Source organism: Triturus cristatus, chromosome 5_2, assembly GCF_964204655.1.
Source record: "Triturus cristatus chromosome 5_2, aTriCri1.1, whole genome shotgun sequence".
In the NCBI taxonomy this organism is placed as follows: Eukaryota; Metazoa; Chordata; class Amphibia; order Caudata; family Salamandridae; genus Triturus; species Triturus cristatus.
In genome coordinates this window covers 189,604,394-189,632,135 of record NC_140588.1, presented here as the reverse complement: position 1 = coordinate 189,632,135, position 27,742 = coordinate 189,604,394, and the positions used below count along the sequence as shown (strand labels likewise).

Here is a 27,742-nt window from a genome sequence, read left to right as displayed (position 1 = left end):
GTGCTTTATTTTTGAAGCCTTGTAATGTTTGTACCTGCTAATTTAACAGCAGCAGTGCGGAAGCATTGTAGTAAGATATCACATGCTGCCCGCCACTCTGTTTTTTTGATGGTGTTCCCAACTTCATATTTTCACAGTGCTTGCGTTTGTGGTTCAAATGGAAAGCCCTGACTGAATGGGAAAGCCAACAGACTAGTAATACGGTTAATTAATGATGGGGTCACTTTTGGATTAAACAATTCATGATGTAATTAAGCCCCGACAGTATAATTTTTTTTTTTTAAATTTGGCCCACACTGGGAATTTAATAATTGGTTTGCCATTAGACCACGCATTTATTCATGTGATAAGATGTAAAAGCATAATATGGTTGTCGCAAACATTTGCACACATTTTCTAAAATTGCAACCCTCTCAGTTTGTTACAAATTGTACCCTGTGCTAACCTGCGTGCGTTAAAATCGAGTTTTAGAAGTGGTATAACAGACCTTAAAAAAGAGACGTGAGTTGATAAATTGTTTTACTTTTGCCCTGTACCTAGCACAGCGGCAGATAACATTCTGTTGTCTTTAGCATCTTTTAAACTGCCTGTACAACTATGTTCTGATGTCAAATGTGCGTGTCAGTAAGAATCGAATTGGAATTAATTTCAGACACAACACCAAGATCTTTCAGACTTATTTTGAAAAAATCACTTTAGTTCCCTACCTCTACATATGGGGCAGAGCAACAGCTGCAAATACGTGTGCAAATGGTTCTGTGTAAAAAATGCTTTTGTTATCATCGCAAATGTTCTTGCTTTTAGATGTGAATAGTCTGTTATTTACAATTCAACTCGTTTGCTAAATTTCACTTAGGATCAAAGCCATTCAAGTGCAAGATATGCCACTTTGCAACCGCTCAATTAGGAGATGCCAGGAATCATGTCAAGAGGCACCTTGGAATGAGGGAGTACAAGTGTCATGTCTGTGGGTGAGTAAATTGCTGTGGCCACTGTTATATTAAGTAGAAGATGAGTGCAAGATACGCATTGCTTTGGCGTCCAAAACGGTGACTAGAGCATAAATGGCGGGCATTATGCATGCATATCCTGCTTTCCATTGTTATGGTAAATTCCTTAAATACAGTTATGACATGCTTCTCCTGCTTCGAATCCTGCATGGGAGATGAACAATTTTATGGGCTACAAGGTCAATTTGAACCTGTAATCTGTAAATTGACTAAATTATAGGATGTTCATTCACTTTGCGAGAGAGAACTGTAAATTCCATTTAAAGACATCAAAAATATATAATATAGCTTTAAGTATGTGTGTGTGTATGGACGTATGTTTGTGCCATGCCTTTGTAATTTTAGGGCCATTAGCGTGTCTCTGTGCTGCTGAGAGTTCTTATGCATTCATGAAACAAAACCAAAGATTGTGATTCAAGCAATTCAATCTTAAATATTGCACATGTGGGACGTGCACATTTTTTCCTTCAGATGGTAGTGTTTTATGTGTCGTTGTTTTTTTCCCCGCTTCTTCGTGCATTTTTGTTTTCCTTCTTTGCTTAATGAGTATTTCTTCTAAAGAATAATTTGTAATGTTTAATTGTCCTTCAAATGCGTTGCGTTTAATGGAATACACTGAGCCAATTTAATGCAAAACTAATTAATTTCAGAGAATTGTTTAAAAAGGTTTTAAAATGCCGTGGCACATATGGTATATCATCGGCACTGAAAGTTGGATTTTAATACCCCATTTCTGATTAAAAATATATTTTAACGTTATTATGCCTGGGAAATTAACTAATATATGCATCTTATAAAAACACTTTGCTCAAACCTGTGTGACCTGCTGCAGAGGTCTTTTGGCTAATGCAAAACATAGCTCAGGTTCAATTATGGCGAGCATAATTTGCAGATAAATGTAAAGGGTAATGTTCAGGTTGTAATTTGGATTGCATTTCTTTTTGTTGCTGCAATGCACTGTAGAGTTTTGCATTGTCTATGACGAGTGACTTAGAATACACAATGTTACATATTTATAATTTCTACTGTACAAGGATTTTTGTGCGTGGAACAATTGAATAGATATGCGTGTTTGAATTGGAACTTCAAATTTTAATAAAAAGGATATTCTGAATATTTCTTTAAGTCCTGCTCAAAGCTCAATACGTTTCCAAATCGAATGTTAGATGATAAGCAATCTTCTAAAGACTCCATAACACAATGTATTCAGTAACAACAATGTATCACTTCATTTCACGATTGGGTAAAAAGAAAGCAATTAACAGTTGTCTGGGCCCATTGTTTTTATTTATATAAATTCAGAGGAATTTGGGCATTCAAAATGTGGAGTCCCCTCACTCTATCCATGACTTAATATCTTTGGTTTCCATTCAGTTATATTCCACTCTTGCAGAACATTCCTGCACTTAGGTTAGTTTGAAGCAAACAAAACATTTATTTCTATTAGCATAGAAGTTTTATTTTTTATTTTGTTAGTTTTACTTTTGTACGTGTTACATCTTGATGTTTGCAGCTGTGACTTAAGTGGGTAATCAAAATGTATAACTTAATTGGCTGCTAAATAATCAGAGTTTAAGCTAATAATTTCTATTCACAATTACGTTGTTCCATGAATATTTTACATGGACCACAAAAGCGCCAACAGTGAACATATTATTTTGCCCCAGATTTATTATACCCTCCCATTGATCATTTCTTTCTTTCTGTCTGATGGTGGACTGCAACACCAGTCATGACCCAGAGTCTAGGGTAGAGATTTATTATTGCTTTTAGGAGGAGGTACTCCTTTTTCAAATTGCCATCCCTCACACTCTCTCACCACCAAGCATTGGAGCGCAGCTGTATGTTTGTACAAGTGTGCAAAACAGAGTAGAAGACTGTGATTGGTTACAAAGCTTCTAATATTACTATAAATATATCTGTTTGGAATCCGTGTTTATGCTTTTTCCTTGCCAAGACTTTCCTATAGCATTAGAATAGTTGTAGGGGCCATTATCCTGTCATAATGTTCTCCTTTACTGACAGTACCATTTAAAGTTGCATTCATTCTTAACAGGGAGGGTGGACCACTGTGTTACATAAACCTTAAAGGAAATTAAATACTTTTTTTAGCAGTAAATAGAAGATTGGTAAATAGGTTAATTTACTTTGCAACTTATTTTGACGCCCAAATCTCTATACGCTAAGAATTGCCCTTTCCTTATGTCTTCGTAAATGTGTTTAAATGTCTTGCACAATCTGCGACATGTTAGACGGTCTTTCCTTTTGAATAGCTAAATAGCAAAAGTGAAAGAAGTCCAATAGTTTGTGGGTTTTTTCCTTAAGAATTTTTAGGAAATGGGAAAGAAATAATGCATTGATTTTATTTATCCCTTTCCAGTCCACCTCAGTCGAAGGTTGACGTTTTATCTTAAGTGATAGAGGTAGTACACTAATCATAGAGACGTCTGCTAAGAAACCTGTTGTGTGTTGGCGTTACATCGCCCCTTTTGGTGGACCTCCGTGCTTATAGAACTATGCTTAGAACTATGTTTAGATCTATGTAGCAATCAGATATAACCAGTACCATTGAAAGCGCTAAACATAGTTATTCTGCTGATACTGTTAAATCCACGAGGGTATTTTGGGAAAATTTGTTTAATGTGTAGTTGAATGGCTGGCTCCATCCATGCTCTGAACCCACCATTTGCTGATATTCCACAGTGGTGGTGTTACATCTGTTTGATCTTCATTTCTGTGTGCATCACATGACCAATAAATTCAAAGTCTTTCATTCATTGTTGGGTCACGTTCAGCACTAGAAACCCCGTAACAAGATTTGTCAGTCTTCCCTATCAGTTTACCAATGGGCCTAAACTTTGCTGATGAGTGTTTCTTGTACACAATGGGATGTGCCTCAGCACCCACACAAACCGTAATCTCTCTGCACAGACTAGTTGCTTTTGTGATGTGAACATCTGAAATCAGGCCATGCACTGAAAACATGCAGTAACCAGACTTTATCTAGGTAATAGGCGGAGCCAAAAAAGATTTTATTTTCCAAGCACAGACTCAAAATCTTAAACAATAAAAAAAAGTATATTTATTTACTAACTTTATTTATTTTACACAGTAGCAGGCGCCACTGTGTAGTTATAGTTTGGACTGAGTTTCCGTAGGAAATTGCTTTATTTGTTTGACGAATCTTCACTAAACTGTCCACAAAAAAATGGAGGTTCATTCACCTTCAGGAATGTTTTGAGTGATCCTCATGCAATTTCCTATAGGAACTTTACACTACAGCCAAACCGAATTTCACCAAATTTGGCAGAAAGCTAGATCTTTACCCAGAAAGCATGATTTTTGTGGTTTGGTGAACATCTCTTCAGAGGTATGAGAGAAATTGAGCTCAAAATGTATAGATAACTAGCAAAGCGGTACTGCTGAGGAAATACCAAGGGAAAAAACAACAAATGAAGTACTCTGATCGGCTGTGCCCGTGCACTGGGGCCAGTTGCAGGATATGTAAATGTAAATGTAGTTGAGCTTATATAGCGCACAGCTACCCGCAGTGGGTTTCCCGGCGCTTGCTTAGGGATTGATAACATCTCTTATGGCATCTGAAATGCCATCCTTAATGACAGCACTGGGCATGGACAGGAACATTACACTATTCAATGTCTGCAAAAGAAAGCAATTGCTAAAAAAGCTGCTAAGAAATTTCAACTCGGGAGCCTTCAAGTGATCAGGGTTGCTACAGTCCCTTATCTCAGTGCTATGCAAGGTAGCAGAAATGTACTAGCATGGAAGGTCCCTATGAACAAATGTAATTATACTGTCTATCTTACATCACTTCCATGAGTATCCCTTCCACTTCCTGAATTCCGGATCAGTTAGCAGCAAATGCAAAACTCCATAAAACAATCCCTTTGGTTTTACCTTTAATCCTTTGCACTGATCTTCAGGGTTGCCTTTTACGTAGACTCTCAATTTAATTTTTATGTATTAGTAGCAGTTCTTTTCATAAAACACCTCAAACCCTTTTAGCAATTTGTAAACAGTTAGGCCCTTGCTTGCTAGTAGTTCTAAATTATTGGTTAACATTAAAGTAGGACTGGATTGACCCATATTCTCAGATGCAGTGTCTATAATGCTACCGTTGTAGATTTAAGATGATTTGGAAACATTTTAGTAATAAGTCCGGGACAGCACACAACTCGTTTAACACCCCGGGGTGCAAGTGTTCAGAATTTCTGAGTAGTTAAATCTTTCAGAAAGTATTTTGTTTTTCACGATCTTTGGTGCACGAATTCCCCACCTCACCAGAGCCTCCTCATCACTTCACGAGTCCCGCAAGAAGCGGAATACTTGGCTGTTCGATTAACCTCATCAGGAGAAAGCTGCCTTCCACCTGCAAAGCGCCTGGATACCCTCACGCGTGATTAGTGCGCTATACAAATACACATAACATGAAACTTTCTTTCATTGTCCGTGTAATGATGTCTGATCTTCCTAGTTATGATTGAGACAATTGTCAGCCAGCATCAAGACTATCAATAGTTGTAATAGAAATACAATCACATTTAGCCAATGAATGCATATAAAATATAAAAGTAGGGAATAAAAATTCTACCCAAATTATTTTGATTAATCTGTTCAGAATGGAAAAATTTAGCAATTTAAAAATGGCAATAGTAGGCACCTTATTTACCTGACTCAGTCAAACAAAACATAAAGTGCAGTGGCATCATTAATCTAATAGAGGTTAAAAGCAAATTCTCATATGAGGATAATTTAGTTATATTAATAGGCTGCTGAATCATTAGTGAAAGATGCGTAAAATGTTTAGGAAAGATGTAACAAATATTTTCATTTCGCAAGACGAAACCTGCTAAAAATCACTGACCTACCTCATTTCTCTTTAAAATCCTACTTCCGTTATTGGTTACCTATAATATTTCTGAATGACGCACTGTAGTTGTTCTGCTTACCCACAAACTACTCTGCCCCAGCACTTGACCCATTATGTGCTCAGGGTTATAAATGTCTGTGTAATTGCTGCAACACAGCTCAGCAAAGTGCTGAGAGTGGGAACTAACCCTTGGTACTCAGGCCTTCCTGAGTACAGCTTAGCAAAATCTACTCGTGGTTGTTTTTCTCCTCGATAAACCAATCCTTCTGAGAGATATATGCAGTATTTACTACTGGAACTTTCTGCTGCACCATGCCAGTAGAATGGGTCTACCCTATGTGTCCATTCCCACACTCTTCCAGAACCCTGCCTTGTTGCAACAATGCCTCATGGGATACCATGGGCACTTGCTAAATGTTGGTGCATTCAATAGCTATAGCGGATAGTAAAAAAATAAATTACAAAAAACATTAGTGGATGCATCATTTTTTTTACTTAGGACAATCTTTTAGAAGTGTAAATATTAATATGCATTGTAAAGTGATAATCGATACACAAGCCGTGCATGTTATCAATATACCTTATTTTGCATTTTAAACAAATTAACTGAATCATTTTATCTCGTGTTTCGACAATTGTTCGAAATTGCAATACATTTGGGTTAAAAGTGCATTTCCATGCTTTATTGAAAAAAAAGTGTTGTGCAGATTGTGTTTCAGTTTTATTTGAAGAATGTGTACGTTTGAGCTTTAAAAAGTTAGTTTAGAAAGTTGCTGGAGATTGTTGTTGTTTTGAAACACCAGGAACAACAACCCATTAAAGGCACTGACATAATTATTATTGGTGTCTGAATATTCTTGGAAATACTAAGAGAGGTCATTAGCTCATGAAAATCAGCAGCTCGTGCGTCTTTTTTATTATTTTGTCTATTACTAAGATTATCTTTTGATCGAACTAAGCTTTGAAATGTTGAGTGATCTTCTAGCAAATCTAATTCTTTAACTTTGCCACTGAAACCTCCTGTTATGAGTTGTAATTCCATACGACCTAATGTGTTATACAGTCTAAGACCATGTTACTTTTGGTTTTTGCTTGCTACTGAAGTGAAGATCCAATGTTTGAAGTCTTGAAGAACAAGGAGACACTCTCCCTCACATATTAATGATGTAATGTTCATTTTTTTATTTTACAATGAGAGATAAAGCGGTCTGATTTTGGTCAAAGAAAGTAAACAGAATATATTTTCAGTAAAAATATATGTTGCTAATGTGCGTTCTACAAATAAAAGTCCTGTTCTAAAGAAGAAACTTTCATGGATAGAAGGTAACACGTTTCTTACTCATTACCCAGCCAGTTCTTGACTAGTAAATGGGTAGTTAGTAATCCTTGACCGTAGTATTTTTTGTTTAGTTTGGTTTGTACACACTAGGCCATTTGGTGCAGGATTTTTCTCTTACAACGTGCCAGCAGAAAATCATAGGATAGAAAAACACTCTGGTACAACGTGCATCAAAAGCATTTTTGTACATTTCACGTACAACAATTGTTGTAAAATACCAACTTAAGTTAGCCCTTCAAGTCTCCGTTCAAAACACGCAAAACCTTGAGTTTTAGAGGAGTATAGCTGTAAGATGACTATGTTCAGCATTACTGTGCTAATAACAAAACGTACATTTGAACAGTCCGACTGAAAGCATAGCCAAAACATTGTGATAAGAAGTTAGCATTGAAATTCCACATTTTTCGCTTTTGCTCAGATTTTGCAATGATTACTCAGAGGTTTGAATACTTTCCTTCGCTGCTACCAAATGAGGGAGGATGGTTAGATAATACGTTTTTGGACCCAAACAAAATAGTACCAGTAACTCAAGCTCACAATTGTGTTGACAGACCAAGCTTTGCTACAGAAGCAATAAAGTATTGGATTCAATTAAACACTTGTAAAACAGTAAGAAAATAAAATATGGAATATTCAATGAAGATGCATGAGAAATAAGAATTAATAAGCTAAATGATATTTTAAAAGTAAAGAAGATCTTGAACAATACCAATGGTTCACAGGTTTACAGGAATGAATATGCTGTTTGCAAAAATCAAGAAAAATGTCTGTATTTTAAAAACTAAGCAGACTGAGCATCAGATGTGTACATTAAGCAGTGATAAGTTCAACCACTGAGGTTCACTCCTACTAGAGAACAGAAGGTCACAAATTCTTCCCAGAGACCGTTTTTGATGCATTGTCAGTAGACTTGAAGTTGTAGGTGATATTACTCATGGTCGCGGCATTCTGACCTAGGGCCCAATGTGCGAAAATATTGGTTGCAAAAAGTGATAGTTGCAAATTGCACACTTAACAATTTGTGACTATTCTTTAATTTTACAATAAGACCTAGGTACTGATTTTTTATTTTTTTTTAAAGAATTTTTATTAAATTTTCCCCAGCCAGTGCAACCAAAAATCAACGTTACATACAATAGTCTTTGGCAAAAGACCTAATCATCGTAGGACATGTCAGGAAAAACGGTTCTTCAACATTGTCCCCCTAACACCCCCACCCCGCCTAAGACCTAGGTACTTATGCTGCTTTTGAAATGCATCTGAGGAGCAGGTGGTGATCTCCCAACACAACTCACTCCCAAGGTCGTGAGACATGATTCACACATTTGCCAACCTCCTCTGAGGTATTTCTATCTGATCAGTGGTTCTCAAATGCAATTGTGGTCGCAAACTATTGATGCACACCATTGTTGCTCTCAGGAGGCAATACTGAGAGCAACCTCCTAATTGCAATCCAAATGGGTCGCTAAACTCATTTTGAGTCTGAAATGCTTTTCAACCTGAAAAACGGATTTGATCCATTGTACACAACACTTTTACATTCCGAAACACTGTTATTTTCCAAATTGCAGCATTTGCATATGTAAACATGTTAATTACATTGGGCCCTTAGTCCCTAGATTGTACTGTTATGATGCAGAGTATGCAGCTCAGTGTGCCCTAAAGGTTTAGGGAGCTAGTGGCTTCTCCTGTTGGATGGCTACTACATGTCAGATTTGCGCTTACTTTGAATCTCGCCAAAGATTTGTTGGAGTGAACTTGTCATCTGGATTGCTTCTTAGTTGTGGATCTTGTACACTAGCATTGGAACGGAATAGCCGAACTTCCTGCTAAAGTCTATCTCCAGTTGAGATGCTAAGAAGTGTCTAATCTTAATTGCTGCAGCAGATTTTCCTGGCAGTTTGTAGGGCACTCATTTATTGGATGTAATTCTTGCATATTATGTAAAAAACAAAACAAATATTTTAACAAATTTATTACAAATGTTAAATCTTGTTTTTCACTAGTATTTCCATTTATAATTCAGCACATTTACAATAATTAATCATATTGTATTTCATGTGTAGTGTACACTTCTTCAGGAGGTGCGTTAAGAACTTTGCTTTATATACAGTTCTATGGGCAACAAATAAAATAAAGGAACCTCTATTACCCAGATTTACTCCTTTTTGAAACAAATTACTTCGATATAACCTTCACCCATATCTAAAAAAACACTATTCTCACCAGTCAATGCTGCTGTGTTGAAAAATGAGGGAACTACTTGGAAGGTAGCTCTTCTTCATAGTTGAGTAACGATGTAAACAGTAGTCCATTACTTCGCTCGAAAGATTGTTATATTTAAGCCAGCATGGTCTGAGCTGGAGAATTAACAAGATAACTCTGCAACATTAAGGAAAACCACAGAATCTAATCAATAAGAAATCCAACTATCTCGTTGGTCTAGCACATGCATCCTTGAAAGTCCTTCTCTGGCTCCAGTGACGTAGCTTGTCCTCTTCAATTCCCTCTCCAACATGGCCTTTGAAGGGCATGCTCCAGTTTACCTCAATAAAGTCAACCATCCTCTCACAGTTGCTCTCTTTTGTTAAGATAAAATTCAAATCCAGTACTCAAAAGCTCATTACTATATAATTCTTTCCACAGCACATGCGCTTTCAACTGGACTATGTGAAGTTCTGCACAGCAGCAAAGACGGTTGTAGTCCAATCAGCATAGTTGATAACCCATCATACTGACTAGTACACCACCACTCCAGTTCTTCTCTCTGTCTGCCAGCCTCTCAAAGTGCTCAAAACACTGCCCAGTTTCTTTTAACACTTCATATAAACGAAATACATTTTCATGTAGTCATTCCCTAAAAAGAAAATGTTGTTTGTGGAGTTAGAGATTATCTTTTTTATTCATTTATATTCTGGTCTACAAAAACCGTTCCTCCATATAATTTTCCTTCCGCTATCAGTGTTGCTAACGAAGCAACCAGTCAGCCAGTTGTGTTCCTTGTGGGAGACAATGCAGCAAACAGAATTCCTAGGAAATTAAAACCTTTGTGTCTACTTTTGTTTTGTTGCTATGACCAGTTTATGATATGGTTCAAGTGTTAAGCCCTTCTGCTAGGATGACAGTAATCCCTGTTGCCCCATCCGATACACTAATGTTGAGTACCAACAGCTTGTATGTACAACCACCACATATCAGCTGAAACTAAAGTCTGAATCCTATGTCGCACATCTGCACCATTGTTTGTCAGCCAGCTCTTCCTGCTAAACAACCTGACAGTTGTTTGATGGACATCGTGTGGGTACTCAATATAATATGTATTGTGTAATATGCATGTTCCTATATTTTGTATTTATTATGCGTTCAAATTGTATTCAAGTATTTTGCTTTTTCGGTTTTCTTTAAGTGCTCTAAAATATAAACAGCGACATTCAAAAACATCCTGTCAGTTTGGTAGCTTTTGTCACATATGTTACTTTCTTAATTGAATCTCATTGTCACCTTCTGTGTGAAACTCGAGTGATTATTCTGAGATGTCAATTGCTGAACTCTGTGAGAATAATTAAGTGAAAGAAAACCAACTGCCTCAGAGGTACAAGTGTTGGATGCGTGGTTACTTGAGAAATGGCTCTGTTCTGAGAACAGTTAATAGAAATTAGAGCAACAGTTGTGATTGTGCAGAACACAGCATGTCTGAAAAGGATTGAGTTTTGTTACTCTGCTTCTTTAGAAAATCTTGTTGCCCACTTCAAGTTTATCCTGGAAGCTTTTTGTTTGTATGTTTTAAGGAGTGCGGGTGGGGTAGGGTTTTAGTGAAGTTCTCTCACATCCAAGGAGTATGGTGTAGTGATGGGATACATGCTTAATTTGTTCCAAATGGTAGACACTTTAGATGGTGAAGACTGGTTCATTTCTGTTGACCAAACTTAATATTTTCCGTATTAGACTTAGTTAGGCCCACAGCAAGGCAGAAAAGGGAGAAATGAGGAGCAACAGAAAACATATCAAATCGGTGAGTAAGGGAGAAATCGATGATGGGGGAAAAAACCTGCAAAAGTAAGGTAACGAAAGAGCGTAGGGTGGTGAAAGAAGAAAGATTGAGGTGGGATCAGGACTCTACAACCTTGCTGTTCAGCAACCCCAGCATTCAGTTGTACCATTGGTTTCTTCCTTGACAAAAGAAAGTTGGACCACATGCCCTTTTCATGCAAATTAAGCACAGCTTGATGCTCCTGCTTTGGTGGGTTTAAGTTGTGACATCACGGTCATCCCTTTTCCGTTACACCAGATGTTGCTTTTGTGCTAGTTGCATTTAAATATTTACTTCCACTTTGAATCACTTCACTTATGTTTAGGGGTGAGAAAAAAAGAAATACTTTGAAATACAAAAATCTTGGTTCCCTGGAGGCATGGTGTGCATTGTGTGGCAATTAAAGAGATATTCTGGAATCCCACTCAAAGTTACCCATTTGCAGCTCCATTTCTCTTGATTTAGGAAACCTAAAAATTGAAAGTTGGAGGTAGAGCAAAACTCTTTTTGAGCAGCACTACTTGGTTTACTGCTTCAAGGGTTCTCTTGTGTGGATGATTATAATGTCATTTTCTGAGCTTGAATCATTGTAAATTACTTCTTCATAACGTTTCACAGAATGTATGTACCAGGCAATTAAATGGCATAATATTATTACCCATCAAGTTTTCAACAACACAGTTAGTATATGAGTTACCCTTAATCATTATCTACATTAGGAACTTCATTGGAAGCCAACTCCAGGCTGAGTATGAAATATATTAAATTACTCTTTGAAAAGGCTCATGTTTAACTTGCTTTGAAATGGTGATCAGTTTGGTTGGTTTCTCAGGTTAGGGTTTAATTAGCAAGTTTGTAATTTGGGCATTTAGGATTCTGATTGTTCGTCATCTCTGCACCTTTCAAGTAAATATTGTCTGAGCAATCAATTTTTTTTTTTTTTTAAGTAGGTGATTGGAAGTGTAGAGCGGTAGTACATTTTTCAAGTAGTTCGGGCCAAAAAACCCTACTCTCCCATGCTTTGAAAATCATGCAGAGAAGCTTGGATACAACTCTTGTGTCATTTAAGTTCTTCGAGAGATGAAGTAATGTGATTAGTTCTCTTGAGGGTAAAGCATAACCTAGTTGCTTGGTTTTATGTCTTTGGTTGTTTGAGGGTAGTTTTCTTGTGTGCTTCTGAGTAAATTATGTTGTAAGAGAGGACCACGGCCATGGTAGGTTCAGTCCGGTGTCATAACTGGAGATAAAGGAGGATATTTCTACCAGAGAGTGAGCACTAAATGACTAAATGTTGAGCTATGTATATCTATTTATATAATCAGGCAGTGAAGTGGACATCATAAAATAAGGTCTAAATAAAGCCTGATATGGCTTTAAACCAGCTGGGAGTCAGACAAGCTAAATAACCAAGGCGTCCACTGATGCAGTGGCGAGCAGAACCACTTCAGAAATTAGTCAAGCACAACTTGTCACCCAGAACACTGCTCTGAACATGTGAAACCAATCTGATTCAAATCAGAGAAGTCCATCACCACAACCCACTCACATTCTGGTTAATATTCTCCAGTATGCTGAATTGATGATGTACTTTGAGAATTATAAGATACATTATAACGTATTGACATGTTTTAAACCACTGTCCACTGGCATTGAGAATATTGGTGTACTGCTTACAAAATGCTCACTAACCTGGTGTTGTTCCTTAGTCAGAATTCTGAAGGCTACATTCTTGTCCAAGTAGATTAATTCCACAAATGTTAGACTGCCATTTGCAGTATGAAAACAACCATGATCCCTAGCCTCTTCAACTATAAAACCAGTACATCAGATCACAATAATGGATACAATCATGTTTTCTGTGTTAAACTAGACAAGTAGACTAAATGTAATATCATGCCATTATACTAAGAGAAAATAGCAATTTTTCTAGTCAACATTGTCATCTTTGTGAATTAGCCAAGATATAACTGATTGTTGACTGTTATTTTGAAGGGTGCAGACTGAACACAGACAAGTTACAATGTATGGCAAATGATATTCTCAATCTGTTTACAGAAAGTCAGACGTTTAATAATTATGGGTACAAATTACACGATGAAGGCGGCCAAGATGGAGATCACAGTTTAGGGCTGCTCCTGGCCGCCACCATTATCTTCCCTCATCCTTGCCAACCTTCCCACAGCTGCCCTCCACCCTTGCACTCTCCCTGCCGGCCTGTGTGCTAGGGACCCCAGCGGACTGGAGAGTGTTGAGATCCTTCTCCTCTAATCCGCTCGAAATGGCAGCCCACCAGGATTGACTTCAGCAACACAGGAGGCCTAAAAGGAAATCCCCAATCTGTACTGAGCTATAGTAAGACACATCAGCGTTGCCTGGAAAGGCATGGCATGCTCGTGTAAAGCACCAAATGCAGACTTGGGCCTATTGGGACATTGACAAAGATAGGAAGCAGGTGGCTGACATGCGCGCACCTACTGCGCCCCAAATGATGGGACGGATCTGCCCCTGTATTGAGCCCCGGCCTGAGGCCCACACGAACCTGAACTGTAAACTCCACGGACAGGGGAATCCTGGCCCGGTAGGTTCCAGGATCCAAGGGACTTTGACCTGAAGACACATTGCCCATTTGGAGATGCATGTGGGCCTTCCTACATATGGTCGGGCGGCGGGGCCTGGTGAGAGGATGCATGGTGGGCCTTCCCCCCTTGGAGGCCTGATTGCCCACAATTGACATGAGGCGGTGCACGGGCACTTGGAGTCGCATGGGATTCTCACCCTGGGGCAGCTTGCCTCTCCAGCGGCGCTGCACTAGGCTCACTTGGATGTTCACTTAAGTCACACTTGCCTGCCATACCTGTGGACTGGTCCTGTCAACACTAATGCCCAGGCCGCCTCCCAGAGACCGGGACCTACAATCTCACTGCTCCCACGCATTCTGCTCTGTGGGCTCTAGACCTGGCTGCTCGTGCTGCCCGCAGGGGTAAGCAGACCCAGGTGCACCTGAATTCACCCAGACTGCCTTTGAATTTGATATGCTGTGGCTACCATGGGCAGGAAAAAACCCTTGCCGCCTGCGCAGACACAAACCAAGATGGATCAGTATATGACTGTGGCCTCGATCAACACAGGGCTACCCTCTAACTCACTGGCACCACAGTGGAATCTTGAACCTTCTGACCGCGCCACTATTGTCCAGGCTATCTAAGACTCGAGAACAGTGGTAGCGACCATGGTAGGCAAGTTGAAGGCGACAACCTCAGTAATTTCCCAGTCGAGTCACTGAGTCTGGATACTGTGTATCCTCATTGGAAGATGGTGTAGTTCTCCTTAAAAAGCAGGTCTCCAAGCTACTCTCCTCTGTCAGTACTCGAAACACATGCAGAGGATGCTGAAAATAGATCAGGCAGGAACAACTTTAAGCTTGTGATGTTCCTGGAGGGCTCAGAGTCTTCCAACACAGAGAGCTTCCTGGAACAGTGGCCGAGATCCTGAGACGTCGTTGGCAAATTGTGGCCGTCGTATGTGGTAGAGCAGCACCGTAGGACCTTAGATCAGAGGCCCCCCTACTTGGGCTCCTTTGCGTCCACTGATCTCCTGGATACTTAATTATCGAGACATGGATGCGATCCTCAGAGAGGCATTGTAAGCATCCCGACCTCTGATTTCAAGACTCGTATATCATGATCTTTCCCGACTACACACGGGTGTTTCAACAGCATAGACAATCCTTTGACAAGGTAAAGCAAATCATTGAGCCCTCAACCTTCAGTGCATGATTATTGCTCAAGCAAAACTGAAAGTGATCTTTAACTCAAAAGCCCACTTCTTTGAGACACCCGAGCAGGTCTGGCAGTAGGTGATAGAGAGAAAAGAGCTCAGACAAACTGACGAAAGAGGAGACACTTAAGTAAGAGCCCCAAGAAGTTCTCTCCATCCTGATGCGAATCAGGCAAGGAGGGAGCATATGAGATCCCCCAAAACCCGTGCACACACTTGCGACTGTGCAGACTCTTCTGGCTCTAAGGTAGGGCACGCAGCTGCTGGTAGAGACAAGAAGACTCAATTACATGCCTACACACCCACCCTCTTTGGTTCCCAGGTCAAGAACCGTGCTGGGCCAGGACAATGACCCAACCAACTACTGCTGCTTCTTGGTGGTAAACAAATCATCATCCATAAGAAAGCTGTGCTAGCCTAAAATACATTTAGAAAGTGTTTAAATACTTGACATGTCATCCTGCAATGGAAGAGGTCACCATCTTTTGCCTAAGTTTATTGCTTTGTTTGTGGATTATGTTATGATTAGTTTTAGGGTGACAGATTCTTTCAGGGTAGAAGTATGAGGAGGTGGAGTTGGGGGGGGGGGGAAAGGGGTTATGTTAGTCGACTTCAGTTGTATTGCACTGCTCTCGGGTCAAATAAACTACAATCATATGCATTGCCTTATCAAGTTCACGGTCCCGTATGGACTACAACACCAGATTCTAGACACATGTTTGCAACACTACTTTCTCACCGTCAGACTCACAGCCCCCAAGACAAACTTTAAGATTATGTCCCAGAACGTGGATTGCCTGTTGGACCGCATTAAATGTTCTGGCATCCTGCGCCACGGCAGACGATTCCAGCATGCTGTTCTCATGCTGCAAAAAAAAAACCCTGCTGGGGGGCCCCATTTCCTCCTTAAACAATGTGGATATGATCGAATATATAATTCTGGGTTTACCTGGTAAACCCGGGGGTAACTATTTTGCTGCACATAGGTTTTCCTTTGGCATTGACCACTACATACACAGACCCAGATGGTAGATACATTGGGTTGGAGGGCCTACCAGAGAGAAAACAGCACAACTTCTTGTCAGTCTACGTACCAAACCAGACGCTGTCCCCCACAATTAATGCTCTCACAACTAACCTATTGAAGTTTCCAGTGGTTACCATCATCATAAAGGGTGATTTCAATGCTGTACTCAATTCAGATGCGGAGTCAACTGTCTCTCTGGGAACGGGGCTTCGATCTCCACAGCTCACCCTCTGGGTTTACTCATTGGTGCTGTGAATGGAGGATTTGGCACCCCCATAACCTTGCGTATACCCACACCTCTGCTGCCCACACAACAGTGTTGTGCATTGGCCTTCTTCTACTCACAGCTATGGAGTTCCCCCTTATGTCTAAGATCAGCATCATACCTTAGAGAGAGATATATGACCATGTGCTGCACAGTGTTTCTGGGGGCACAGACTCTGCTAAAAGACCCACTTGGTACCTAAATTCAACTCTCCCTCCCGGAGATCGCTCGAGTGATCTTCCTAGAATTGTAGAGCGCACTTCGCCTCACAGGCTGGGATCACAGGCTGACACAGATGACCCCCCCCAGGACTTGGAAGTGGCCACATCACACCATGGGACAATATCAACTCTCTCATACCCAGTTTCACAATTACCTCCAACTACAACACACACTTACAGCTAATATTCCCCCCCGACACTGGCAAGAGTGGAACGCAGGTTCATTGGGGTGGCCACACCGCTTGCCAAGCGAGACATTGCTGAGTGGCGGGCGGCAGCGGACTGGTGCACTTAACAAGAAAACCCATTTATGTTACTAGAGGCTGCCCAGAGAAATATGGGAAGATCTGGGGTAAATAGCGGGATTATTAAGGGCTGGATCTGGATTATTGAATATTTTAGTTCTATAAAAATAATTTGGTGATGGAATAATCTAGGTATATCTTTAAAAAATAAACAATTTTATCAAAGTGATGGTGTTCATATTTTTTTTTTACCTGTATCTTAGCCAAACATATTTAAACTTGTTGTGGTAGCCACTTACTTTGGGAAGCTGGAAACTACCCACTTTCAGACATCATTGGGCTGCAGTGAGTAAAAAGGCTGATACAAACACTTCTTTTTTTGTCTTGACTATCCGCATATTGATTTGATTTCTATGGGGTTGGAGAGGGAACATCTCTTTTAAAGAGGTGTCAGATTGAACACTCTTTGTGCTTAGTCAAAACTGATTTAGAACAACATTTTTAAATGGATTAGCATCCGAAAATTGTCACGACATATAATTCCCTGGGACAACCCAATCTCACCAGAAATTCTCTTATCAGGCCGAATCTACGTACCAGGAGACTGGTGTTACTGTTTCCTTTTACAGAATATAGCTATTGCATATGTCTCTAAAACTAAGCAAAAATGCCCTATCATTTATTAAATTTGTTAGAATCTTTGAAATTCAGAATTGTGCTCTTAAAGCAAGAAAGGTAATGGTCAAACTGTGCAGCCAAACACTTTAACTAAATAGGAGTCTGTCAATCTCAGGGGCGCTGCTTATTTATTTATGTACTGAAGAACACCTTGTCTTCTGTTGAATACGTTGTCCAATTATAAAGGAAACTGATAATTGTCTGATTTTCATCAATAAAACATTAATTGCTGCAAAGCTTAAGGTCCTACCATATAATGTAATCATTCAGTCGCATAACCGTCACCAGTGAATCCATCAGAGTAACATATTTGTATATTATAGATGTATTTTACATTAAACAAGTTAATAATTTCGTCTCTAGCTTTAGGGTCTGTACACGTTCAGGGATTCTGCAATTCCCCCGCTACTGTCTGTTTTGTGACATCATCTCATCATTATGTCAAAGAAGAGACTATTGGGTGAAGCCAATGGATAGCAATCATTGTTAGGACCTCTAACATGCTGGTACATACATACAGATTTGTTACATCTTGCTCTTTTTGAGGTGTGGGTGCAAGCCATGACCATAACATTTAATATTTAGCTAGCTGAATCATGTCTTAAGCCACCGTTCCCACTGTTCGAACAATAGGTTTGTATAACCTAGCACTCCCAGACCTTGTGTTTTTACTTTGCACTGAGATGGCTTTCCTCACATGAGACCTGTTTTTTAGGTTATATCATATGCAGGATAGTAGGTATCTAGTATTCCGTATTTAAGAATGTATAATGTAATAGTGAAAAAGTGGAACTGCCTGATATTTTCTCAACAGGTTGGCATTTCACCACTCTCCTGTTAACTCAGTCTCACAATCCAGAGCATAGTAGGGCTTAACTACTTTGGAGGCTGCAGACAATTTGCCTTCAGGACTCTGTGAAGCAATGACCTATTCGTCCATTCGTTTGGGTATTTAGTGAAGATGACTTCGTCGAATTCTCTGTGCCCCTCCAACCCATGTCAACATCACCTCCTTTGACCAATTGATTGTACTACAGATAATGCACTTCTCTCATATTAAGACTGTCTTGTGCTACATAAAATGCTAAATAACACACCGTTTTTGTTCAGTTGCTCAACCATGAGTCAACCTGCCTGAACCCATCTCAGAACAGTAGCTTCTGTTTTCATTATAAGGAATGCCCCACAGGGGTGCCCCCCCCCCCCATCCCCATTGAGGCACCACTCCACCCCAATCTCTGCCTATGCCACTGTCAAACATACAACATTAATTAAACCAGGTAAGAAAGCTTTCATCCCAGCAAGAACAAATAGCTGAGTTTCGGGAACATGTGTACCTGCTAATGGTTGTTTTTCAATATTTTTGCTGCCCCTATCTAGTTATCCACATATTGCAGCTGTGAATGACAAACATATTTAAAGTAATTGATGCACTCTCCACAATCTCAGGTTATGAAACAAACAAAACCAAAGGTATTTTAATTAATGCTCTGTTTTCTACGTTAATTCAAAAGGTGCAAAGAATGGGTACATCTCAGACCATTTCAATAACGTGGGATGCAGGTTAAAGGGAAGACCTCAGTCATTTGTCGCCTACATTTTGAGTGCCTCTTGTCAGAAGTAAAGGATTTTCGATCCTTGTGAAATAGTTGTCTTAGGTTGATGCCAAATACTATTAATGACCTCGGTGTTTTGCTTTATTTCTGTGTCTTCCAAGTTGCCTAGACAAACCTTTCACTACAAAATGTAATCTCTTTTGTTTGGTCCCAAGAAAATTCCTGAGTTGTTAGAGGAAAGATATGTGGCCCATTGAAAGAAGGAAGGTGGGCTCTCCATGAATGTGAAAGTTATTATCTAGGAGCCATTGCTCAGTTTATTTGGCAAGTTGATATTCTGGAGTCTAGTAGAGTTTTTCCTCAACGTCATAACTAAAGAACAAGGGTTGAATGTATATGTAGTATAATTTCATAGCCTCAATTATTTTTAAATATTTGATGTGGGCGCTGTGTCAAAGATAGCTGCAGTGGTTGAGAAAAAAGAAATGTCGAAGTGAAATACTGAGGTCACAGTCCGAAAAGGTACCAAGATTTCTGACAGTGTTTTTAATGGGGACAAGGTTTTTAAAGAAATCAGGAAGGGGGCAGATGAAGTCCCTTTCCTTTAGGAGTTGAGATGGGTTTCTGTCATTTAACTACTGCCTTTTGACCTATTTTGGCTCATCCTTGCTTCAGTTACCTTTAGGCCATTTTAGATAATGGTGACTGGGTAATAGTTACCTTTAGGCCATTTTAGATAATGGTGACTGGGTAATACTGACAGACAGATTGATTAGATTGTCATTGCGGGAAGAGGAGCTTGTGAGATCTCAGTAGGTCCATTAGGGCTTAACTTAGAGGTAAAGGTGGTAGAGTATAATGTGGGTAATCTCCTGGTCCTTGGTTAGGAGGGGAGAAGTCACCTACTCCTACTTCTGTGCAATAATTGAGTATAGACTTAAACCACTTCAGTGACGGGCCAGGTGAAAAAGGCACCTTATTGTTGATGGTGCAGGAGAATGGCATGGGCCCAGTGTGTTGAAGATGGAAGACAAGTCAAATAGGATCAGCATGCAAAGTCAGATATGTGCATCCATGTCAAAGGGTGTTCACATACAGTGTAGTTTCAGTACAGTGATTTGGACATAAATCTGATAGGGTAGCTTCTAGTATTTTGTTAGTCTCCCAAGTGTGTTTGGATCTAAGCAGTCTCCGAGTCTTCCATTACTTTAGAATCTCATGATAGTGTCAGTGGAGTGATAGTTATACAGGTAGTGTTTTTTTGTTTTTTTAGAATGTTGTAGCTGCCTTCTTTGTACCCTTATTGTCTACTACTCTTTAAACAACCTTTCCTTTGAGGGACACTATTGTATTATCTGGTTTAATGTCGTTGTGTTTGAAATATTTGTGGACATCTTTTGGGGCACCTAGAGGAACTTATCCACCACCCTAATTCCCTTTGTAATTGCAGCAATGGATTCCTCCTCGTCATCTCCATTGACAAAAGTTAATTCGCTCAGATAGTCCCTATGTGTGGAAGAGAGAATTTTCTGCACCACGGTGTTTGGTCTGGTCCACCACCTATTTAAGGATGGGTGTTTAGCTCCCATCACTGGTTACTTCTGTCATTCACTTCATTTGAGGACCAGTGACAGATTCAGACTTCTCTATCCCCCCTCGCTTCAGTGCACCTTTAAAAGTGCATGTCTAATTTTCTCACAGGGTGGACCAGGGTGGACCTCAGGTTTGCTGTCCTCTCTAAAGCTCTCCCTTTACACTTTTCTTTGACTGCTTTCTTTTTGCTAGCCAGACGGGCTAAGAGACCTTCACTGCACCTCATCATTTTTTTCTGCTTTTCAAAGGACTGTTTGTTGCTCTTTCATCTTTGACTCTTAAACCTCCTTGAGGATTCGGAAATATCTTTTTTTTTTTTGCCTTTCCATTCATCCTTAGCCTCTTGTTCACCGTTCTTCTTGTCATGTTCATTCTCGGATGTTGACCACCCTCATTCCATTTACCCAAGATCATTTATCTCTGTAGGTCATTGGTGAGGGTCCTTCTTCCCAATCAATAAATCTCCATGCTTCAATGTGCTGGTGACATGCCATCAACCAATGATATCCACCAACTGGGATGCATTGCATCAACACCTTGAAGATATGAAAGTCTAATGTTTATGTGAATTTGAATCCCTTTAAAACTGTGTGTTCGAGGCATATGAGCTGTCGATGATATGCTTTGCATATATTGCCATCTAGTATTGGGTCCGGATGTTTGCACTTAGTTATTCTTCAAAGAAGTCTTTTCCAGTCAAGAGGTAGGTGACTCCTCCTTTCGGTGATAGTGCGCATGGGCATCGACTCCATTGTTAGATTGCTTTTTTACGCCATTGGGTTCGGATGTGAGTCGATAGACTCCGGTTCGACACCGTTCTTCTGTTTCCCTCGGCGTGCAAATCATTCTACCTCGACGGTATTGTTTCCGATCGCGTATTCCATTTTTTCGCGTCTTGTGTTTGCTGACAAAAAACCCTCATTCGATCGGCTAGCCCATGGTAGGCCGTCTGGCCTACCCACGTCTGATCGACTCGCTGTCGATGGATCGAACTCCATTTAAATTCTGCCCTCTGTGCCACGCGAAGTACCCGTGCACCGACTCACATGAAGTGTGTAACCTGTGCTTGTCCCCAGAGCGCAGGGAACAGGACTGCAACACGTGCAAAGCCTTCCGTTCCAAGATGACGCTTCGCGACAGTCGGGCTCGACGTCGTGACATGCAGAGTCAACACACAGGCTCTATTCCTGACCTCTTCGGGACTGAATCGGAGGAAGAAGCCGGCAATGCTATCGGGGCTGAGGAAGAACAGGAACTGATCTCCGTTTCCGAGTATGGCTCCAACCAGGATGAAGACATCCCACAGGGACAGCTTACTGTAAGTACAGACTCTCCCTCACCCCGAAATCCACAACAAACAAAAAAGAAGGCTATGGACCAACCCGCGCCCTCGGGCTCTGGTCGGCACCAAGACCACGCTTCTAATGCCCCACATTCTGGCACGGCACCGAAGCCTACGAAAAAGCCTTCCAGGTCCGAAAAAACCCCACGCCATATCGGGTACCGAGCCGAAACCTTCGTGATTGAAACCTTAGTCCGGCTCCAATCCACAGCATTCGGTTCCGAAACACACTTCGGATCTGAAAACACTAGCCCCTAAACCTTCGACGCCGAAACAACCACAGGCACCGGTATCACCAAAAAAGCACAGTTTCGACGATCCGCTCGATAAACCGCACCTGAAACAGAAAATGCTTTACATTCATCCTAAAACTGGACATATTTCCACAAACGTGACTCTAAAAAGACGAACTGATGCTGAAGAGGAATATCACATTCCTTTGAAAAAGAGAACTGTCGGAACTAACACTTCTCCTCCTTCTCTTCCTCCTCCTATCCCATCTCCCTGTCTCCACAGTCTATAACTGTGCTTACTTCACCTCAGCACTCACCACATAAACCTGATAACCAGGATGATGGGGATGATAATGTGGATGGGGATGATGATGGCCAACCAATACCTGCAGACCCATGGGACGATTATAATGTTAACTCACCCACAGGCAATGATCCTGACTTGTATCCTACCAAACCCTCTACTCCAGACGATAGTGTAGGATACATTGAATTGCTCGGTAGGGCTGCTAATTATCATGGGGTGCAGCTCCACAAAGATTCCCTCGAAGAAGATTTCCTTTTCGAGACCCTTAGCACTACTCAATAGTCATCACACACTTTACCAATGCTCAAGGGTATGATCAGACATGTGGATGATATAGTTAATGATCCTGTCGGGCACGTGTTCTTACACCTAGGGTAGACAAAAAATATACGTCTGCCCCATCTGACCCAGCATACATTAAGGGACAATTACCGTTAGACTTGCTAGTAGTGTCTAACGCATGCAAAAGGGCTAACTCTCAAACCACAGGAGATGCTCCACCCAGATAAAAAATCTAAGCTTCTTGATGGTTCGGGGAAAAGAGTTTCATCTCAGACAGCAAACTTCTGGCGCATATCCAACACACAAGCGTTGCTAGCTAGATACGACCGTGCGCACTGGAACGAGATGGAACAATTAATCCAATATCTACCCCAAGAACACAAATCTAAGGCTGAAGACCTAATAAGGGAGGGACAACTTATTTCCAATAATCAAATCAGGTGTTCCTTGATGCTGCAGACAGCTGCCAGAGCAGTAAATACCTTTGAGAAGACACGCCTGGCTACGTATCTCTGGCTTCAAACCTCTTTCTTAAACACATATTTTGATAGGGAACACCTGTTTGGACCAGTGGTGGACTCTTCACAAGACAAAATGAAGAAAGACACCAAAGAAGCCAAATCCATGGGGGCGCTTCAGTCACCACAAGGACGTGGTTCTTTTCGACGCTCTTTCTATCGAGCGGGGTCCAAAAATTCTTCCACAGAAAATACCTCCACCTAGAAGGGTAATAATCAACCCTCTGGCTCTAAGACCTACTTCATAGGGGGTTACAGAGGAAATAACGGTAAGTGGGTTCTACAAATTATCCGTTCTGGTTACTGCCTGGAGTTCATCAATACCATCTACACCTCCTCAAACAAGAAGTACAGTCTCTACTCTTAAAAGGAGCTATAGAGCCCGTACCACTGCAACATCAAGGGTCGGGCGTGTACTCCTTTTACTTTCTAATACCAAAAAAGAACGGGTCTCTCAGACCAATCTTGAATCGTAGAGAACTCAATTGTTACATACAATCAGACCATTTTCACATGGTCACACTTCAACAGGTACTACCTCTGTTGCAAAAGGGCGACTTCCTGTCCACCCTAGACTCCAAGGACGCATACTTTCACATCCCAATCCACCCTGCTCATCGCAAATCTCTCAGGTTTGTGCTAGCGGGCCAACACTACCAATTCAAAGTACTCCCATTCGGGGGTCACCACTGCCCCCAGAGTCTTCACAAAATGTCTGTCAGTAGTAGCTGCTCATCTCAAGAGACAAAGCATCCATGTCTTCCCATACTTGGACGACTGGCTCATCAAAGCCAGCACCTACCAACAGTGTCTCAAAAACACTTCCGTAACCATCAAGTTACTACATCAACTAGGGTTCACAGTCAATGTGCCAAAGTCACATCTTAAACCAACCAATATTCAGAAGTACCTAGGAGCAATTTTAGATACTCAAAAGTCCCTAGTGTTTCCTAACGCAGCCAGAATTCTCAACATTCAGGCTTTAGTTCGTCAGTTTCAACCCATTCAATCTCTTCCAGCTTGGGCTTACATGCAACTGCTGGACATCCTGCATAATGACCGTGCCGCATGCCAGCCTTCACATGCGTCCGCTCCAGGAATGCTTAGCCAGTCACTGGAACCGGTCAAATGGTCTATTAACCGATCTAGTGTTGATAAGCGGCCGTACTCATCGCTATCTGCAGTGGTGGAACACACAAAATCTGTCAAAAGGACGACCCTTCATAGACCCGGTTCCACAGACAGTACTAACAACAGACACGTCTAACTGGCTGGGGTCCAATCTACATCAACACACAGTACAAGGACTGTGGACCCACCAACAAAAGTTGCTTCATATAAAACATTTAGAGCTCATGGCCATATTTCTAGCTCTCAAAGCTTTTCAGTCCCTGCTGAAAGGGAAAACTGCCCTGGTTCATACTGACAACATGACAGCCAAATATTACATACAGAAACAGGGGGGAACACAAGCCCCCAAATTGTCCCCCTTAGCCCTGGACATCTGAAGGTGGGCCATTCATCACAAGATCTATCTCCTAGCAGAACATCTCCCAGGAGTAAACAATCAGATGGCAGACCTGCTAAGTCGTCAGACACAGCAAGTCCACGAATGGGAAATGAATCCTCAAGTTCTCCTCCCATTCTTCCACAAATGTGGGGCTTTCCAGACATAGACCTGTTCGCCACGCATCTAAATGCAAAATGCCCAAACTTTGCGTCCAGGTATCCACACCCATTGTCCAAAGGCAATGCACTATGGATGAACTGGTCGGGGGATATGTCCTTACGCTTTTCCAACTCTCCCACTCATTCCATTAGTGGTTCGGAAACTCAAACAAGCATCCCTGACACTAATCCTAGTTGCTCCCACATGGGCACGTCAACCATGGTTCACAACCCTGTTGGAACTCTCAGTAGTTCCTCATCAAAAACTATGTCTAAACACCCAATTTCCTCACACAGAGCCGTGGAGACATAAGACACCCAGATCCCAGTCAACTCAATCTGGCGATCTGGCACCTGAAGTCTTAGAGTTTGGCTATCTTAATCTACCGCCAGACTGTATGAATATCATCAAGGAAGCTAGACGACCTACCACTAGAGCCTGCTATACAGCAAAGTGGAAGCAGTTTGTAATTTACTGCAATAACAACCACATCCATCCGCTTGATGCATCTGTCCAAAATATTATATGCTATTTGTTACATCTACAACGTTCCAATTTAGCATACACATCCATACGTCTACATCTAGCTGCAATAGCTGCATACCTACAAAACAGACAACATCTATCTCTTTTTAGAGTGCCTGTCATTAAAGCTTTTATGGAAGGACTCAAAAGAGTTATTCCCTCGAGACGTCCACCTGCTCCAGTATGGAATCTCAACATTGTCCTCCCCAGACTAATGGGCCCACCTTTTGAGCCATTGCACAAATGTGGACTACAATTTCTTACATGGAAAACTGTTTTGCTTGTGGCTATCACATCACTCGGGAGAGTAAGTGAACTTCAGGCATTAACTATAGAAGAACCTTTCTTACAAGTGCATCAAAATAAAGTAGTTTTTCGGACTAATCCTAAATTCCTTCCTAAAGACATTTCTGCTTTTCACATCCATCAGTTGGTTGAGTTACCAGTGTTCTTCCCTCAACCAGATTCAGTAGCAGAACGTGCTCTACACAAGTTAGATGTAAAAAGAGCATTTCTGTATTACATAGAAAGGACAAACCCTTTATGTAACACAAATCAACTTTTTGTCGCTTTTGCTCCACCACACAAGGGCAATCCCATATCAAAATCTGGAATTGCTAGGTGGATAGTCGAGTGCATTCAAATCTGTTACGCAAAAGCAAAAAGAAATTAGCAGTTCCCCCTAGAGCACACTCTACATGCAAACTGGGGGCTTCTATGGCATTCTTAGGAAACATACCCATAGATGACATATGCAAAGCTGCAACATGGTCTGCACCTCACACATTCACAAAACACTATTGTGTAGATGTGTTAGCAAGATAACAAGCTCGAGTGGGCCAGGCAGTTTTACGTACACTATTTCAAACCACTACAACAGATACAGGTTAGCCACCGCTTTGGCAGATAACTGCAGTATAGTCTATGCAAAGTATATGATCTACAGGTCATATGCTTCGAACGGAAAATGCTACTTACCCAGTATGCATCTGTTCTTGGCATATAGAGCTGCAGAGTCGTATGCGCTCACCCACCTCTCCGGGTACCTATATCTGGTGTAGTAATATCTTACTTGGATGCATGCATTCATGGAAATCTCCTTTTACTACTCCTACTATCTCCATTATCACCCTCTGCGGGAAAACAATCTAACAATGGAGTCGATGCCCATGCGCAATCACCGAAAGGAGTAACCTACCTCGTGACTGGTAAAGACTTCTTCGAAGAAAAACAAAGTGCAATCATTGGCACCCAACACTAGATGGCGATATATGCAAAGCATATGACTCTACAGCTCTATATGCCAAGAACAGATGCATACTGGGTAAGTAGCATTTTCCTTTTCTTCATCAACAGGGTCTCATTCCTCACCCAGATCCAAACCAGGTGCCTGACAAATTCCTGTTAGGATTTTCCTCCACCCTATTTAAACTGCCCTAGGTCATTGTGTTTCATCATGGATTGCAACTGGACCTTCAATGGTCAACTGAGCAAAGATTTGAAATAGCATTGTTCCAGCTGAGCCGCCTCAAAAGAATGAATCCCGGTCTGCCAAAAAGTCAACTTTCTCCTCACCGATCAGGCCGCTTTGCTATTGTTCTTTGATGGTAGAAATGGACTGCTCATGTAATTATGTATTTAAAGATTTGTAAAGCTTAACCGATACCTGGAAAGGTGTCCTGGTGCTGATAACAGCCAAAGGCAAAACTACTCAGCCTTGGTAAAGCACATTAGAGCATGTAAAGCCAGGTTTATAAAGAGTGAAGGGGTAGATATTCCAAAGGTGGGCATCTCTACCACCTGCAAATACACTTTTGAATTTCGGTCAGATAAGCAGATTGGAGTCAGAACAACGCAAAGGCTACTTCCTGTGGTACCATTTGAATTTGTTGAAGAAAGAGGGGTATAGCTTGATGAATCACCTTATGTGCAAAGCAGAATGATTTAAACATAAACCTTTTAGGCAAGGTTAGCCACTATAGTGAATCCGAGGCATCTGATACAGAAGAGTGTTGAGGGAGAGGCAATGTTTCTTCTGTCCCTCCTCAACTGGGACTTCTGGCTCTCCTTCACGTAATCTGATTCAGTTATAGAGGTGTAGTTTGACATTTGCATTCAGGTGCGTATTGGATAAGTAGTGTTGTTAGTAGTTTAGGGGGGTATAGGTTGCTTCTAATTGTAGTGTAAATGTTCTTCATCATCCTGGAGCTGATATACTTGTAGGTTGGTCTGTT

General features: G+C 41.0%; 1 protein-coding gene across 6 annotated transcripts in view; it reads left to right on the top strand.

The window, feature by feature from the left end:
• ZNF407 (zinc finger protein 407) overlaps positions 1-27,742 on the top strand; it is a 1,626,307-nt gene that overhangs the window by 258,844 nt on the left and 1,339,721 nt on the right. For all 6 annotated transcript variants that reach the window (XM_085606953.1, XM_085606956.1, XM_085606954.1 and 3 more), the window contains one exon: positions 857-971. In XM_085606953.1, the coding sequence (XP_085463079.1) occupies positions 857-971 (115 nt within the window). The remainder of the gene's footprint in view (positions 1-856; positions 972-27,742) is intronic.